General features: G+C 46.7%; 1 protein-coding gene and 1 long non-coding RNA gene across 4 annotated transcripts; one reads left to right on the forward strand and one right to left on the reverse strand.

The window, feature by feature from the left end:
* Window positions 1-3,353: 3,353 nt before the first annotated feature.
* ANP32E (acidic nuclear phosphoprotein 32 family member E) lies at window positions 3,354-15,691 on the reverse strand. 3 transcript variants are annotated; one of them, XM_027444476.3, is made up of 7 exons: window positions 15,377-15,691; window positions 13,409-13,558; window positions 12,925-13,047; window positions 11,378-11,543; window positions 9,709-9,866; window positions 8,013-8,067; window positions 3,354-6,208 (listed from the first exon to the last, which is right to left on the reverse strand). In XM_027444476.3, exons 1-7 carry the CDS (start codon window positions 15,428-15,430, stop codon window positions 6,141-6,143), a joined length of 774 nt encoding a protein of 257 aa, XP_027300277.1. In that variant the 5' UTR covers window positions 15,431-15,691; the 3' UTR covers window positions 3,354-6,140. The 3 variants fall into 3 exon arrangements, with proteins under 3 accessions (XP_027300277.1, XP_027300276.1, XP_027300275.1); XM_027444475.3 differs by having other exon boundaries at window positions 3,354-6,205; window positions 9,709-9,869; window positions 15,377-15,690; XM_027444474.3 differs by having other exon boundaries at window positions 9,709-9,869; window positions 15,377-15,689.
* Window positions 8,074-10,873, forward strand: LOC139999597 (uncharacterized). Its single transcript, XR_011805043.1, has 3 exons — window positions 8,074-8,203; window positions 10,468-10,605; window positions 10,734-10,873. It is a non-coding gene; the product is annotated as an uncharacterized lncRNA (long non-coding RNA).
* Window positions 15,692-17,063: the final 1,372 nt, after the last annotated feature.

The raw sequence follows: 17,063 nt of genomic DNA on the forward strand, positions 1-17,063 counted from the left end.
TCATTTGCTCCCCCGCACTCATCGATACAATTATTTTATTTGAATTAGTTTTACTGCAGGACGTGCACATCAAACGCACCATTTTAACATATTAATACAGGAAAAATACCTCCTCTTTTCCAACACAAAACCAAACATGAAGTCTGTGGTCATTTTTTTTTTCTGGAACAGAATGCTTTTCCTCAGTGCAATGAGTTCCCAGCTTTTATGTACAATGTGGTTTTCTTTTGGTTTGTTGTTGTGGCCATACATTTATTTTTGGATTCTCCCTCAGTTTTGGCAGTTAAATTTGAAGCATGACTGAAGGGTTTCCTCAATTGTTTTGGGGGGCTTTTTGTTTGTTTTTAAACGAGACGCTCAAAGCAGAAAATGAAGCATGCTATAAACTTTAAAATTAAAGTTTTTATAAAAAAGCGTTCTCCAAAAGAATAAGCTATAACTCCAGTGAAAAATCTGCCAAGAGGAATAGCACCAGAATTTTCCCTGCCGCAGGCTATGCCCTGCAGAAACAAATTTGCTGCCATCCTGCTCCGAGCAGCTGCTCTCGCTGACTTTTTTTGCTGCCATCCCGTGCATTTTGCAACCCATGGGCAGCTGCTCGCTTGCCAGTGCTGCTGATCGGCAAACAGCAAATGGTGAGCGTGAGCGCATACTTACAACTCAGGCAGCAAACCCAACCAAAACTGAGAGACTCAGAAAGCAGAAAAGGAAAAAAATATTCTTATCACTTCTAAACTGATCTCGTTCTTTTGGTTCGGACATCTGCAATGTTTATGATTGGTGAAACTGGTCTGCACATTTTTAGTGCACAGCAACTCTATTGCTGCCAAAATCAACACACACAGTATTTCGTTTACAGTTGAATGGGGCAAAATGTTCTTTTGGATAATTCACACTACTCCGTCATACAACTCAGGGTATTTTTCACTGTTTTCCAAGCCTGCATTCCTGAATCTATGTCCATCCACTTCCCCTTTATCACACAATACACACGAAGAAGCTCGAAAGCACGCTCCCTGAAGGCTAGGGGGTGAAGGACCCTCGTGGTGGTGTGTTCTCAGCAGTATGGCTTTTTGAGCTAAGTTTCACTTGGGGGAGAAGAAGGATAATTAGCAGTCCAGGAGCGTATGGGGATGGTTTTAGGTGAGCCCCTGGTTCCACCACACACCAACAAGCAGCCTCTCTGCCCTGGACCAGGGCTCAAACAGTCCAGTGAAGGGAAGGTGCATGGTTTAAGAGGCCACAGACCCCACACCAGCAAGGTCTACATGAAATCAGGCAGAGCCACAGGAGGAGGGCGGCGAGGACTGGGGAAGCCATCAGGTAACCCCACATCCACCATGCTTCCAGCTCAAATGTGGGGAACAGGCACATAAGATGCACCCGGAGCATGAGCTACATGAAAACATAAATCTTTTTTTAAAAAAAATTATCTATAGCTAACTAATTTGATTTGTTTTTCTCCTTCGAGGTAGCAAAGCACAGCTACACTCATCCTCCCTCATGACGAACATTGGGAACTACTCTGGGGTTCGTGTTTAATCTTTCTTTTTTTTTTTTTTTTTTAATTGGGGGGTTGGGGGTCGGACTCGGTACTAAATTTTGCTTTTCACACCAAAACACCTCTGCTTTGTGACCAGACAGACGGACAGGACAAGCCTCTGTGAGGGGACGGGGACCCAGCCTCCCTCAGCAGATACAAGCCATGGGCGCGGGCAGCCGCCATTACGGAGCGACCGTTGGAAGTGGGCGGGGAGAGGGGGCGGGGCATCGCCTCAAAGCGGCCCCAGGACTGGGCGGGCTCGCACGGAGGGGCGGAACTGCGGCAAATCTCAGCCAATCAGCGGCAGGGACGCGAGGCTCGGCCCCTGCTGCCCGGAGCCGGGGAACCCCGTGGCTGGCGGTTTCCCGCTCTCGGGGGGCCCCGCGCGGCCTCAGGCGGGGCTGAGGGAGAGTCCTTGGGTGGGGGGGAGGGGGGAGCTCGTGAGGGGGAAGCCGCTTACAGCGTCCCTGCCCCGGAGGGAAGCGATAATAGTGGAAATAAAGAGATAAGAGCCCACAGGGGTGGTGTAAGGGGGCTGGAAAAGCGATAAAAGGGGCAACAAAAGATGAGGAAGCCGCCCAGCCGGCCTCCAGCAGGACTCGCCTTCACTGCGACAAAATGGAGGACAGCAGGGCCCCCTGGGGCTCTGCCGGAGCTGGGTGCGGGCTGGGGCGCTGCCAGCCCTCAGCAACAGCCCCTTGGCTTCCCCTCAGGGAGGTGGCCGCAGGGGCCGTCCCGCATTTGGGAACCGAGGCAGGGAGGAAGGTGGTTTGGTGCAGGTCACGGCAAGCTGCTCGCCTCCACCAAAGCGAGCCCACACCCGCCCCTCACCTCGAGTTTTTGCCTATTTTGAAGGCATGCCTACACAGCACCAACTTTCCTCTCAAGCTCCCTTGTCGTGCGTGTGCCAGAATGATGTAACTCGGGTTTAGTTTGCATAAAGCCACCCGTATCCCCCCAAAGGAGGCTAAACTTCCACTGTTAAAAACAATCCTAAAGCTTCGCTTTGCCCGTTTGCCCTTGCTCCAGTGGGCAAATTGCTCCGCAGGGAGCAAGCACTGATGGAAAGGCAACTGCTTACCCTTCCCACCCTCCTTTAAAAAAAAAAAAACAACAACACACACACACAGAAAACCACCCATTTCTTGGCTAATCACTCATCTGGTAGAAGAAAAGCCTGTTTAGTTACTAGCTTTCTTAAGTGTGTCCAGGGGATTTTTGCCAAGAATGCTGGACTAATCCCAAAATAAAAACAATGCTATGTCTAGCTGTATAGGAGAAGCAGCTCTTCCCCCCCTTATTTTTTTTTTTAAACATTGTTCTTGAATGAGAAGTAATTTATACACACCAAGGCAGCTACTTTGAGGGAACAGTGTTAAGCTTGCGGCTCGGGCTGCCAGACACATCGAGTCACCATTTCTGAAGAGCAAAATGCAGTCTCTAGATTTTCAGTTTTGTTTCTTAAGACTCGCCAGACTTGTATAACTAAACTACACTGAAATAGTACGGATTTACAGAGTATGCAAAAGCCCTGTCAGCTCCAACACTCATTTCTGTACTAAACTCATCTGGAAACACTAAGCGAGCCATGCAAACATCACCATGGGTTGTACATTGCGTCCTTCCTCGACCACGGCAACGTTACCAAGACCTCCAGTACCATTAAGTACCATCTCTAACCCCACGACACACGGTTCTGGAGGCTTTTCAGCAGCTAAAAAGACAACAGGAATGACTGATTACCTCTTACTCCGTTCCTGAAGACGGACGGTATTCTCCTCTTCACAGCTGTACATACTAAAAGAAGTAATCCAATACAATAGTCTCAATTTATTTGAAATAATTCAGTTTGAAAACTTTTTAATTTAAAATTTACAGCACACGTGGGGAGGAAACATGTTTTGTTACAACTAAAAGTTATCAGAAGAGTGCTGCAGGGTTGTTTTCTTTAATTTAACACTGTCATGGCTTTATTCAAAACACAGTTGCACAAAATCTGTTACTCCAAAGTTTAAGGAAAGAGTTTGATAAGGAACCAAAACACACTATATACATACTGCCATACAAAGAGCATTAAAATAGGACAAAACCTCTACAAAATATAAAACCCACCCTTACATATTTGCATGAAAAGACCACCCACCAAGCAAAAAAGTTTCAAAAGTTATCTGGAGGCTCTGTATTATTTATTCTTAAAAAATGCTATGCTGTTTAATTGCATGCCAAGCTGACAAATATGAAACTATACTTAGATGGTAACGCTGAGGAAAAGACAAAATTACTTAGGAAGTAAGTTTTGTGTGAGGCTCAGTTTCTGAGATGTAGCAGCCGACGCACTACACTGCAAGTTGGCTTTAGGAAGCGGTAAGTTTGCATATCTTAGGGAAAGTCTGCTAACCCCTTCTAAGTTCATTTTGTTTTGTCACATTAGCTCATTCAACGTTAAAATTGGGCTTGTTTACTGAAACAAGACCAGTTCTGAAATAATTTTAATTCATCAAAATAGTAAATGTTTCCATTTAAAACTAATTCTATATGCATCAGTAAGAGATAGTTAAGGAAAACCCTGATAACGAAGTCCTTTAAAAGTACACGCTTATAAATAAGTTTTCAATCATTCGCTGAGGCTAAAAAAATATAGCAAAAAGGATGGGAAAACACTTCTCTATCTCAAAGCTGAACACAAAGCAACTGCCTTGAACACAGAGCCTCCATGACAAGATAGGATGTGCACTTACCTAAGGTTTCTATTCATTCAGTATTCATACACAAACACAGGAACTTAGATTGTGGTTGCAAATGTAGTTTTACCACTACTTCTCTAGTGTCTTTACAGATATTCATTAAAAAAATGCAAAACTCATTTAGTCAGTTTATTCCCAAGCATATTGCCATCTGCCTGACTCATTTCATTCAGATGCCTTTAATGGCTGGCTATGCTTTACAGCTACATGAGAAACTATGATTTAAGGCTCTATTTGGGGGGAAAAAAACACACACACAAGAAATTGGGCTTCGCAGAACTTCAACCCTGCAGTATCTAAACTTGATTTAAGAGCTGGAAGTCACATTTAAAGTCTGCTAGTGTGTGAAATACCTTATTAAATATTCACAAGTAACCGATCTATGGGTGACTGACTCTTACTTAGGTCCAGGAAATCTCCCTCTTCCCCACCCTTGGTGTCTTCCCCAGTTTAATGACAGCTATTGTCAGCCAAGACAGATACAAAAATAAGTCTCTTGAATAAAGCTGTGTGTGATATTTGGTTCAGTACCTACGTGAAACAATGTAAATTAGTTTTATATCAAGACTACTGCTTTAAATCCAAATCACGACTGAAAGAGGAATGCTGTATGTTTGAAATTGTTTCGCAGTGGCTCGAATAGAAAACATGAATCCCTTGGGGCAGAATTATTACGACCTGTTGGTCACAACCAGGCTGCCAGAAAAGAGCTTGTCTGCATGTCTCCTGCACTTGCCACCAACTTGCAATGGAACAAGTTTCTGCAGCCATTCTACATATATATATATAAAAAAAAAATCTATTAATTAGTATTATACATGGACTTGAATGTTTTGGCTACAACCAGATTAAAAAATTTAAAAGGTGACCTGCAAAGAAAGACTAACTTATGTGCACCTTTCCCCCTTCAATGATTCTAGAAAAGGGTAGGGGGGGTTGTTGGAAAAGTGTGCTTGAAGGAGTTACCCGTTAACTTCTGCATTAGAAATGCATATATTTTATAGCCAAGCACAAGGATTGTTGCAGAATTCCTGAAGTGACAATGCAAGAGCTAAGTGAGTGAAAGTTTAACCAACGCTTTCTGCAAAAACGGTTTCAAGCTATGGATTATTTGCTTCTGTTAATATCTGCAGCGACCATGTATTTTGGAGAAAAGTTTAAGGATTACACCCCTCTCCATTTGCCAAGATACATTCTTGAAGGTATCCCTGGCAAAACACTGAACTTCTGAACAAGCAGGAAAAAAAAGATCTTCTGAAACCCACTTAGGCTTTGCAATGCTAACATGCAAAACAGGGTAGAAGACTTAAAAGTTACAGGAGTCACCTTTTAAAAAGCTGAAATCAGTTGTAATCTAGTTGTTGGTTTCCAATAGAATCCCTGGCGAACTCAGACTCTAGTCAACTCCTCATTAGAAACAGACCTGAACTTGCCAGGTAGCATTTCTGAGTTCAGCTTTTTAAGTATAAAAACTTTAAAACCTTGAAGGAAATACATGATATTAAATCCATGGGAGATGGGTGTTTTAACTCTGGGGAAATGATAACCAACACAGCAAGCTTGTATAAAATTAAAGAGCTCCAAACAAAACTCTAGGGGGAAAACCTGACAATGGCTTCAGTGACTATAGGGCTGAAAGTTGTTTTCTACATATAGGCTCACTACCAGGCTATTTATTGTATCTTATTTGGAATGATAAAAAGGGCAAGAATAGTAAAACCACACTTCTCCTATAAAAAGTTAACATATCTTCTGTAGGGACATCTATGGTACATGGAGACATACAGATCTGCATAATCACTATTGCGTATTCTGTAACTTAAGAGTCTGGTCCTACTCGTGTCTATAACAAATTAATCATCCTCTTCCTCGCCTTCATCTTCAGGGTCTCGTTTCCTCTTCTCCCCTCGAATACCCTCTGCTAAGGAAAAGAGGTATGGCATAGATCTCATTAGATTCTCTTCAGACATCACAAACAACGTTAAAGCATTTAGAAAAAGGCAATGGAAACGGATTGCTGTTTGCAGTTAATGCATTCACCACTGCAACATCCCTGAGTTGCTTATGGCTCTCAAAAAAGATCAGTTTACATTACCCTGAATAATTCATGCAGGCCATATTCAACTAAATACAAGCTAAGCACGTGATGTTCCATAAGGAATTATAAATACACTTCATATTGGTAAATGTTTGTTAACATATATTGAAAAAAAATAAATTTCCATTTTATTTTATTTTATTTTTTAACATTTCCCTGACTTTCAGTTTTCAAAGGTGCATAAACTCCACCCAAAACCCATCAGCTCCTGTCACTACCAAATGGAAACCGCTCTGTTCTCTCCTCAGTTGATCAAGTGCTCCGAGCATCTTGCATAAAAATCTTGCAGCTTATTCTTAGAAATATGCCTAATTCAGTCAGTGGACTGTGCGCTCTTGTGGTGAAATCATGAAATGCAATTTCGTCAAATCTAATAGATTTATTTTCCAGCAGTCATTTCCTGGCTAATTAGCCATCCTGAGCGCCTACTTTGTTGTCTTAATAGATCTGAACGCTGCATTTGTACAAAGTGAGGAACTTCGCATCGCTGCTGCAGAATTTCAGTTTTTCAAGCACAAGATGCATCTCCCCAAACTGCTCCATTAAGCCGAGCATGCAAATCAGGTGGGGACTCGTCTAGCGAGAAACTTTAAAAATCCCAGGATTCATCTGCATTTTACACAGCCACGGAAGAGGGCTTCAGGACTACAAGGCAACACACAACTCCGCAGCTACGGATAGCTGGGAGATCAGAACATAGATGCTAACCATTAAAAAAGTGCAGTTCTGGAACAGTCTTCTAGGACCAAAAAAAAAAAAGGGAAAAGCCAGCAGATTTTAAGATGAAGCTTGATACTTTTAGTTTTGAAAGGACTTCAGCAAGCAGTAATAACACGGCAGTCCTACCCAGTGCCAACCTCAGCACTGGTAACACAGATGCACACAGGAGGGTAAACCCTCCTGCCGCCCACTCCGCAGAATACCCTGGTATCTGAGCAAGATTTGAGATTAAACCTTCTGCAATACAGCAATTCCTGCTCCAGTCCGCCAGAGCAGACTAGGAGCTTCAAACGTAAGGCTGGGCCTGACCCTGAAAGGCTTCCAAACCTCAAACCACGTGGAAACACAGAGCAAGTAACATGTTTGTCCTGTTTATTTTCTCACAGCTCCTTTTTAAGTATTAAACAATAAAATTAGTTATTGTATGAAAAAAAGGGCTCAGGTAACCCACTTCTTGCAAACAGAACATCTGAAAACTAGCAAAGGAACTGCACCAGCCCACAAGAACGCCGCTTTTTCAACATCAGCTTTCTACATGATATCTTCTTAAAGCAGGATGCCACACATTGGCTTTTTTTTTTTTTGCAAGCTTTCAACTATTTCACGTCTGACACAGGGACTGAACGCAGTGAAATCAAGAAGTTACAACCACGGATAAGAAGACTAGATAGAAAAAAATATGAGGCTGAATGTATAAGCCACCAGACGGTGTACTGGATTGAGCTTGCATCCTAGGAGCTGCCTCTAAATTGAGGGTTTCACTGAGGAAGCCACTCTTAGTTTGATAAAGGGAAAAGATCCAGCTGCTGCTGCTAGGGCTTCGCCAGGGAAGCCTCTGTTGCATTAAACAAGATATTTTCATGTATTTTGAATGGATGTGACACTCGCAAATTACTAGAGGACTTACCTTCTTCCTCCTCATCACCTCCTTCTTCAACATAGTCGTCATCATCATCTTCATCCTTTAAGAAAATGGTGAAATACTTTTAAAATTGCAGTGTACAGAAGTTTGGCTGAAATGCTGATCCTGAGCAGAAATTCAAAAACCAGCAGAACAGTGAATATCTGCACAAAATCATGGTTTCTATGCCAAATGAAGTAAGTAGGGGGGGGTGGGTTGTATTTTTATTATTATTATTTTTTAAGCTCATCGCTGAAAAAAAACAATTGACCAGCAGAAGCCCCCAGCATTAAACAGTGGTGCAAGATCTTTGTTCTACTGGCACAACGTCAAGCCTCAAAGACAAATTTATGTCTCATTTTCATATGCATCTGGCTCCATCAAATTTTATACACAGGGTAATGGAACAAGTCAAAATGTAAAAACATTAAAGGGCCCATCTGACACTTGCCCTGAGAACACAGGAATTACAAACCACTCTGGAGTAATTCACTGCAATTAGAATGGGCCAGGATTTTGCTTTCCAAAATGGCAGACTGGAACTCTTTCTAGTTCTGGTCTGGAGACAACTCTTTTCTTTCAGCTCTTCACACAGCCCCTTGACCGCCACCTGTTTCTTCTCTAAATAAATACAAAATTCAAACTCAGCATCTGGTTTTGTTGCACCATCATCAGAGGAGTTGAGAGCTGTGGCACTTCAAACACCTTCACAGCTCCCCGTGATTATTCCTAGCCACCAACCACATACGTTATAGGCCGTGTAAATAATTCCCAGTATTCCTTTATCACACATTGTTCACATTCACAAGAACATCCCAAGGGCTCAGCTTCAAAACAGACTTAGTTTTAGCTCCATGAATTGCGTTACAGCCTCCTAACACTACAGAAGACAGCAAATCATTAAAAGAGCCAAACAAGGAACACCAAAGAAAAGTTAGCATTGAGATTTTCTGCACATCCGCTGCAAACGCAGCTGCTGTGATATAAACTGTTATTAAAAGTAGGAGAAAAGGATGCGATGCCCGGTTTTTGATCTGAAATTGGAGACTTGCAAGCCAAATAACATTCCTCCATTTACTTTGAAGCACAGTATCCCCTAGGATCTTTTAAGTGATATTTTTCACAGCTTTTCAATGCTACCGCTAAGAAAGTTTTCAAGCGAGTACATAGGAAAAAAAAAAAACACAACAGTATTTATTACAGAAAAAAATAATGACTTTTCCTTCATTTCATCTTACTTGAAGTGTTGGTGATGTGATCCAACCTCAACCTTTCTGCATGATTCCATGTTGTTGCTGCATTCTCTTCTTTTACCAGACTAACATAGCTTCAGTTTTCCAAAATAAGTTAATTTATTCTACTTTATATTGCAATTTTGACAGTTTAATTGGTGGTAGCGCATAGTTCCAAAACATTAGAGAAAGACGATGCTTTAGTTTACAGAGAATAAAGACTCTCTGGCATCCTGCAGCCCTAAGGGGTGGATAGAAGCGAGGCACGTTTGGGAAGTCAGCCAGAAGCACCTTCGTACCTGACAGCCACTGCTCACATCCAAGCCAACGCCTCCTATTTCAGCAACATTCTCCCTAAAATATCTCCCTGCATCTACACCACACTCAGTGCCTGAACGTTTAAATTAACACAGAAGTCTGTATGCAGTTTCTCTTCATTTCTTGCATTTGGAAGAGTCGACTAACTTTACCTGAATCTCCTCTTTCATCAGGTAGGAAAGACCAACTTCCTCCTCCTCCTCCTCGCCTTCCCCCAAATCTGAACCTCCATCATCTTCATCATCTTCCTCTTCATACTCTCCTGGAGGACCAGCTTCATCCTCATCTTCATCATTGTCGTCTTCATCTCCTTCTGAAATGAAATACACGCTCATATATATAGATATATGCTAAAAATTAAATTTCATTAACTCCTCTTTATGCAAGTTAATATATGCCAGGCTAAGCTAGTTGTAACTTTTTTTTTTTCCACAAGGTTATTTTTTTTTTAAATGCAGGTAATGTGGGAAACGAGTATGATTTAAATAAAGTTAATCTTTGTAATTTTTTTCGCCCTTGAAGAAAGGCTACCAACTTTTTTACATCACGAGCTTCAGGCAACATTCTCGCTGCCTGAAGCAGCTGCGTATGCAAACTCCTGCAAGGGAGCTGAAATTTAGTCGATGGAAGAGAAGCTTGTCTGTAGAATCAAACCCTACAAATATTTAAAGGCAAAACCAGCACTACATATTACATTTATCTGGTTTTTAATCACTCCCTAGTAACTATGAAGCACCTACGGTTGCAAAGAGCTGATCTCTCATTTCTTTTCTGTCTGGAGCACAATCACATTCACAGTTGCAGCGATGTGAATTAGAAGAAGTGACAAGGTGACTGAACACTTCAATTCAGTTTCCAGTTAAGAGCCTATTAATCAATTTTCCACTACTGGGTTTATTTTCACATTCCAGGTACAGACATTTGGCTTTCACCAGGCTGTTTTAAGCGCAGACTTCCAAACTTTGATGGGTGACTACTACTTGGCAGCAGCAGCTACTGGCTAACGACTTAAGGGCAGGAGAAAACACTGAGAAACCCGTCGTAAACAGGTACGACCCAAATCTGGCCAGTTTTTCCTCTGTGTATCTGGATGTGCGTGTGACACTGCACCGTAACAGCAGCCCTGTCCTATTTGCTAGCAGCATTTAGACACGTTTTAGCTATTTTCTCCTTACAGCTTCGACTCTGTCAGTCATCTGCTGAGCCAAGGACGTTCACAGAGGAGCACGCGTGCCCCATCCCTGCGATCGCATCAAGGCAGGACTCGCAGCCAGGCGCTGACAGACCTGCACCTAAGGGTTTCACTTGGAATCGAACAACGGGGAAAAACACAGGAATAGCCTCATCAGTGATTAGGACTGAGGTCAGATCAAAAGGAACCCTCGGGTTTTCATACAGAAACCTCTGCTGTGGGATGGGACTGAAACCATCGCCTTCATCTTACACTTCTTTCCGGGGGAAAAAAAGTAAAACCAAGCTTTTTTTATACAAAATAACGTGTTTGTCCCTTGGCTTTTTAACAGTAGCACTAAAGTGAGTTACTACTGGCAATAATGTATTTTGAGAATGTTTCTATCTTTGCAACAATATCTTTACTCATGTTTCCTTACGCTTAAGAGGTTTCCGAAAGAGCACTCAAACCTTTGACATCAGTTTTCCTTCCCTTAAGTGGGTTAACACCAAACACATTCCAGAAGCATGCCTCAAGAAGAAGAGCACAGGATGATGCTCAAGCATTCCCAAAGTCCCGACACCCCGTGCCAGATTTACGTCTTTATTACAGTAAGCTATTTCTATCCACAGTTGGTTTCATGAAGTTACCCTCATCATCCTCATCTTCTGAGTCCGGCGCCTCATTATCTTCCTGATCAAATCCGTCTAGGTACGTGATTTGCTGAAGCAGATCAAAAATGCTGTCTCTGTAATCCTCAAGGTTTGTAATCTCACAGCTGAACAGGTCAAGGCTCTTCAAGTTTTTAAGGTTTTGCTGAAAATAAATGAAAAGTTTTTTTTTCCCCTCCTTTTCTTGATACAACCACATGGTACCTCAAGTTATTAGCGCTGCCGTACCCCAAATGCAGTTACCCACAGCCAGGTACAGGATTTATTTTATCCCCATCCCTTCCTATTCAGGATTTTGCTCCCCATTTGGTACAAATTTCAGTTCAACGTACTGGTTGCAGTAGCCAGATCTGCAAAAGCATTCTCATGAGGAATTCAACTCCACAGCGTGCCCAACACATCCATGGAGCACCAGACCACCACGTACACACTGTGCAGCACATATTTGGGGTTGGTTTTTGTTGGTTGGTTGGTTGTTTTTTTGTTTGTTTTTTCCATAGCCTGCTTTTGTTCATGCAGCCATGGGCAAAAACTTAGCTCCAGCAGCCTTTCAGTAAACAGTTTGAGTAATTTAATTACAGGCATCTTGCGAGGAGCAAGCAAGAGGCACTTGGTAGGATTTATAATGACACTACCAAATTTGCTTCCCGAGCAGGAACAATTAGACAACCGATCGTGATTCTTCTCACCTTCCCGACTTCACACACACACAGAACGAGCCACCTGCACGGCTTGGCAAGCAGCTAAGATCAAAATAAAAGCGTTTCTTCTGTAAAGTGCTGGAACCACACTACTTGCTCTCCTAACCGCTAGGTCAGAGCACTGCGAAAGCAGGCAGAGAACCTCGGAGAAGTTTTACAAGTATGCAGGCTGTACCAAAATCCTAATAAAAACCAGAACGCTGCCAAAATGGGCGCACAGATCGGGGAGTGACAGACGTCGGCAGCTCCCTCCCACGTTTCAGTAACCTACTACTCGCGCTGTTCAGGTATGCTCCTAGCCAGCCGCCTCAGACACACATCCTAATCACTTCACAGTTTAATGAAAGCTTATATTTTGTCTAATAAGCAACTGCCATATCTTCCCAAACGAACACAAGAGGATTAGCAACGCGTAACTTGGATACTCTTCTATCAAAGACAAAACAGAAGCTCAAAAATCTCTTGCTCGGTACATCCCATTACTAGCAGAGGAGGAATTTCACAGCGCTACGTTTACAAGGACTGTCTCTAAAAAGCATGACATTGAGTTAATCAAGTCGGGACTGGCTGGAATACTGACAAACCTAAAATACCAGGGTCCTCTCAGCTGAGACAGCAAGGGAAAAATACGGAGAGAACATCAGACAGGTAAGAAAGGAAACTTCATTACCCCCTGTTTTCTGTTTCATTTCTCCTACTTAAAAAGGTGCCTCACATGCAGCCCTTGCAGCTTTTTCTACCACTCTACTGCAGCCATTTATCGATTAAAAAATAGCATTTATTACTTTTAAATCCTCAGTTTGCCCCCTCTCGCTTCATACTTACAAGAGCTTCCACAGTGCCGAGATCTTTGATTTTGTTGCCACTTAGATTTAGATATGTGAGATTCGGACACCTTTCCGCAAGGACCTCCAGGCCTCCTGAAATGATGTTGTCGCTCAGCTCCAGCTAGCGCACAGGGAAAGCGAAGTTATTAAAGGGCTGGCTTCTGAAAACGTCTTTAAGTTTACGCTGATAATTACAGAAGTACTCCTTAGATACCCAAACCTGTGAAATCTCAAGTTTTTGGCTGGCAGAACACAAAGCACTGGGACTCGCAGCACTCCCTCGGCACCCAGGGACGCGACCACCCCTTTCCCAGATGAGCATTTACCACTTTAGGAGTCATTGACCAAGCCCAATTTGGCCATAATTAGCTAGAAAATCTTTAATTGAACCCTCATAAAGCAGCCTGGGCCATACCCGAGCCCCACGAGGAGCAGCCCAGGGCTTTTCCTTCCCCACTCAGCAGGTGAGGGCCACCACCTACCTTTCGGAGCTTGCTCAACGTGGGAAGCTTGGCCAGCGACGTCAGCTGGACGTTGGCCATGCTGAGAAACTCAAGTTCTTTGAACGAGTCATTCAGGCCTTCGATTTCCCCGTTGCTGGACCGGCAGTTATCGAGCACCAACTCCGTCACCTTCAAACAGGATATCGAGTCACTCGGCAGCTGAAGGAGCGCCGCTGAGCCGCGCATCGCGCCCAAACCGCGACCCGAGAGCCCCAGCTCGGCCCCCAAAAACCAGCAGGGGAGGAGCAGCCTCGGGGTTTGAGCACCTGGGCTTCAGCTGCTGGCGTGGAAGGTGGCAAAAATGCCACCACCACCCGGTTCCTGCCCTCGATCAGGGCAGGAGCTGTCGCTGCTTTCACACCCGAGCAGCCCACCGGCTCGCTCCCCAATTCCACACGTTTATTTGTGCGATTTGGATCGTTAAAGGCGTTCGGTTTCATTCGGGATCCAAAACCCCCTGGCTCCGGATTATTTTAGCAGTGAGCTCCGCAGGTTAATTAAGCCCAATTAAATAACTTCCTCGTGCCGATGCCGCTAAAACAACCAGATAATCAATGCAGGTCGCACGCTTCGAGAAGAAGGAACGAGGAGCAGCTAATTAATTTAAAATCATCTCAGCCTTTGTGGAGCACACCCCTCGTTAGGAAGGACATTAATAAGGCCACCGTCCCCTCCTCCTGCACGCTTTCAACTCCAGCAACCTGAAGGCTGCCTCCTCGTGCTGCAGGAGCATTTGTCAACTTCACGTGGAGTCCCAGCACCCACGTTGGGTTTCCTCCAGGACGGGCACCCCAAAACCCTTGGGTGCACCCATCCCAAAACCTCCAGCAGGGCAGAGGGAGCCCCCCGATGCCTCCGGTGGTGCAAACCCAGGCCTTTAGCGATATCTGCTCCCAGTAAACCCACCGAGGCACGTGCTGGTGAGCCTGAGCAAGGCTCGCAGGCACTTTTGTGGATTTTTTCCCCCCCCCAAGGTTTGGTCGGGCTCTCCCTGCAGCTCTGGACTTTACTCCTGGGGCGAGCGCGTTGCACCGCTCCGCAGCGTCCTCGCCGCCCTCCACGCAGGGGCATCCCCCAGGCCCACAGCCCCCCCCCAAAAAAAAAAGCAGCCGGGGAAGCCGAGCAGCAGCCCAGGGCTCCGGCCCAAACGTTGAGGCTTTTAAATTCGTGTTTTTATTATTATTTTTAAAGACGCTTCCTTAGAAATGGGAAGTTGGAGGGAGGGCGCAGAGCACGGCGACGCCGCTCGGGACTTTCAGCAACTCGCTGCGGAGCCGGAGGGGGCTCGAAGGATGGGGGCTCGCAGCTGGGACCCCCTCACCCTAAAAATAGTACCCCCAAAAAAAATCCCCCCCCAAAAAACTCCCCCAGAAAACATCCCCCTCCCAAAACGAGCCCGGGGGTCGCAGGAGGTGGCCGGGAGCTACCAGGGAGGGCAGGAAACCCACAGACCAGCGGGGGGGGGAATAAAAATTTAAAAATTATACATTAATAGGAATAACAAGGGGGGAGGAAGGATGTCATTTAAGATGGACTCGGTGCGGCTGTGCCCTGTTTACGCCAGCCGCGCACACGCAAGTTCAGCCCGAATGAGGGGGGGGGGGGAAGGAACATTTAAAACAAAAATAATAAATAAATAAACAGCCTTAATAAAGAAACAACCCCCCCCGGGGCACCAACTGGGGGAAAGTTGGGGAGGCGGCGGCGAGCCCCGACCCCCACCCCCACCAAAACCCCCTCAGCAAACTTCGGGGGGCGAGAAGCGGGGTCCAGGCGGGGGGGCCCCCAAACTCCCCCCCCCCACAACCCGGGGCCGGCTCCTGCGCCACGGCTGACCCAGATTCGGCAGCGCCGAGGGGGGGGGAACGAGGCCGGGCCCCTCCCGGCCTGGTGTCTCTGGGGAAGGCAGCGCGGCCGCCCCCTGCCCCCCCTTGTCCGGCCGCTCACCTCCTCCGGCGCCTGGTTCCTCAACTCCAGGTTGATTCGCTTCTTCATCTCCATCGCCCTCCTCTTCCTCCTCCTCGGCCTCCTCCTCCTCTTCCTGGCGGCCCCGCGGCGGTGAGGGAAGGAGGGAAGGGTGGCCCCGGCGCTGCTGCTGCGGCCTCCGCCTCACGAGGGAGCCGCGTGTGGGCAGGGGAAGGCCGCGGGCAGCCGCCGCCGCCGGCCCGCTCCGCGCGCAGCTCCGAGCCCTTCAATGGCCGCTCGCACACTGAGCCTCCATGACATGGCGCACGGCGCCCCCGCCCAGGGGCGGGGCTTCCGAGGGGCTCCCGCCTCTCTCATTGGCCCCCCGCCGCCGCCGCGGGGGAGCGGCTCGCGATTGGCTGGGGGAGCTGTCCGTCTGGCGGCGCGGCGCTTTAAAGGGGGCGGGGCGGCGGCGGGCGGAGCGCGCGCGCGGGAACGGAGCGCGCGCCGCGGGGCTTGCACGCGCGGGGAGGTTGCACGCGGGGCTTTGCACGCGTGATCGTGGCGTTTTGGGGGGTTTTGCGTGTTTTGCACGCGTGTTCCGTGGAGGAGCGGCCTACCGAGGGGCCGTGCTGCAAGCTGCCTCGTGCACGTGGCTGTTCGCTCGCCCGCTTGCACGCAGTGAGCGTTGCACGTGGGGGTTGGGGGGGGGTCCGCAAGGTTTGTTTGATCACGGGGGAGCGTTGTACGCGTGGGAGGTTGCAAACAGGGGGCTGCGTGGCCCGTTGCATAGGGCACGAGGGTGTTCGGGGGGGTTGCACGAGTGTTTTTGCAGCTGAGGGGTTGCGTGGACGGTTGCACGAGGGGGCTGCGGGTTGGGGTTTGCAGGGCTGGTTGCACACGGGGCTTGCAGGTGGGCGCTTGCACGTGCTCTGGCGCCTGAGGGGTTGCGTGCAGGGTGTTGCATGCCCAGTTGCATAAGGGGCTGCAGGCGGTTTTGCACGCTGGGCGTTGCACGGTGGAGGGCCGCAGGTGGCGTTTTTGCACGCTTGGCGAATTGCACGGGGGGGTCTTTTGCACCTAGGACCTTGCACGGGGGGTTGTGCAGAGGGTTTTGCACGCCCGGTTGCACAGAGGTTTGCACGCTGGGTTTATACCCTCTGCTGGTGGTTGCAAAGGGAGGCGGGGTGTGGGGGCTGCGCTGCTGTTGAGCTGCTCTGGTGCCTCCTCTGCACGTGCAGTAACAGCAGGAGAGGCAAATTGCAGCTGCCCAGGAGAGCCTTTGGGCGTTAAACTTCTGCAGGAATCCCCTGGAAAGCTGAACCCAACCATGCATCCCCTGCTGCCTTTTAGCCCAGTCCCATAAGACTAAAGCCCGCGTGAGAGAGCTCAAGGAAAACTTTGCCAAATTGCTGGCCCTGCTTAAAATTTGGATGCCTTCAGCAGCTGATGCCCAGCGAGCTCCTCCCCAGCGAGAGCTGCTTGGGCCTTGCAGCAAAGGCTGCAAAAATGCCCCGTTTTGGTTAATTGGCACAAAGGCAGCTTTGCAAATCCACTGGGGAAAGGTAGATGCACAAGCAGACGGTGACCTGGTAAGTGACAGCGTAATTCTTTAATTTCAAGGCACAAACACACCGGTGGATATACAGTCTGCACATCTGGAAAACTTCTTTGCTACTTTAAAAAATAAAAAAATCTGTATTTTAAGGCCACGGGAGGTGTTGATGTC

The sequence above is a fragment of the Anas platyrhynchos genome, chromosome 26, assembly GCF_047663525.1.
Source record: "Anas platyrhynchos isolate ZD024472 breed Pekin duck chromosome 26, IASCAAS_PekinDuck_T2T, whole genome shotgun sequence".
NCBI lineage: Eukaryota > Metazoa > Chordata > Aves > Anseriformes > Anatidae > Anas > Anas platyrhynchos.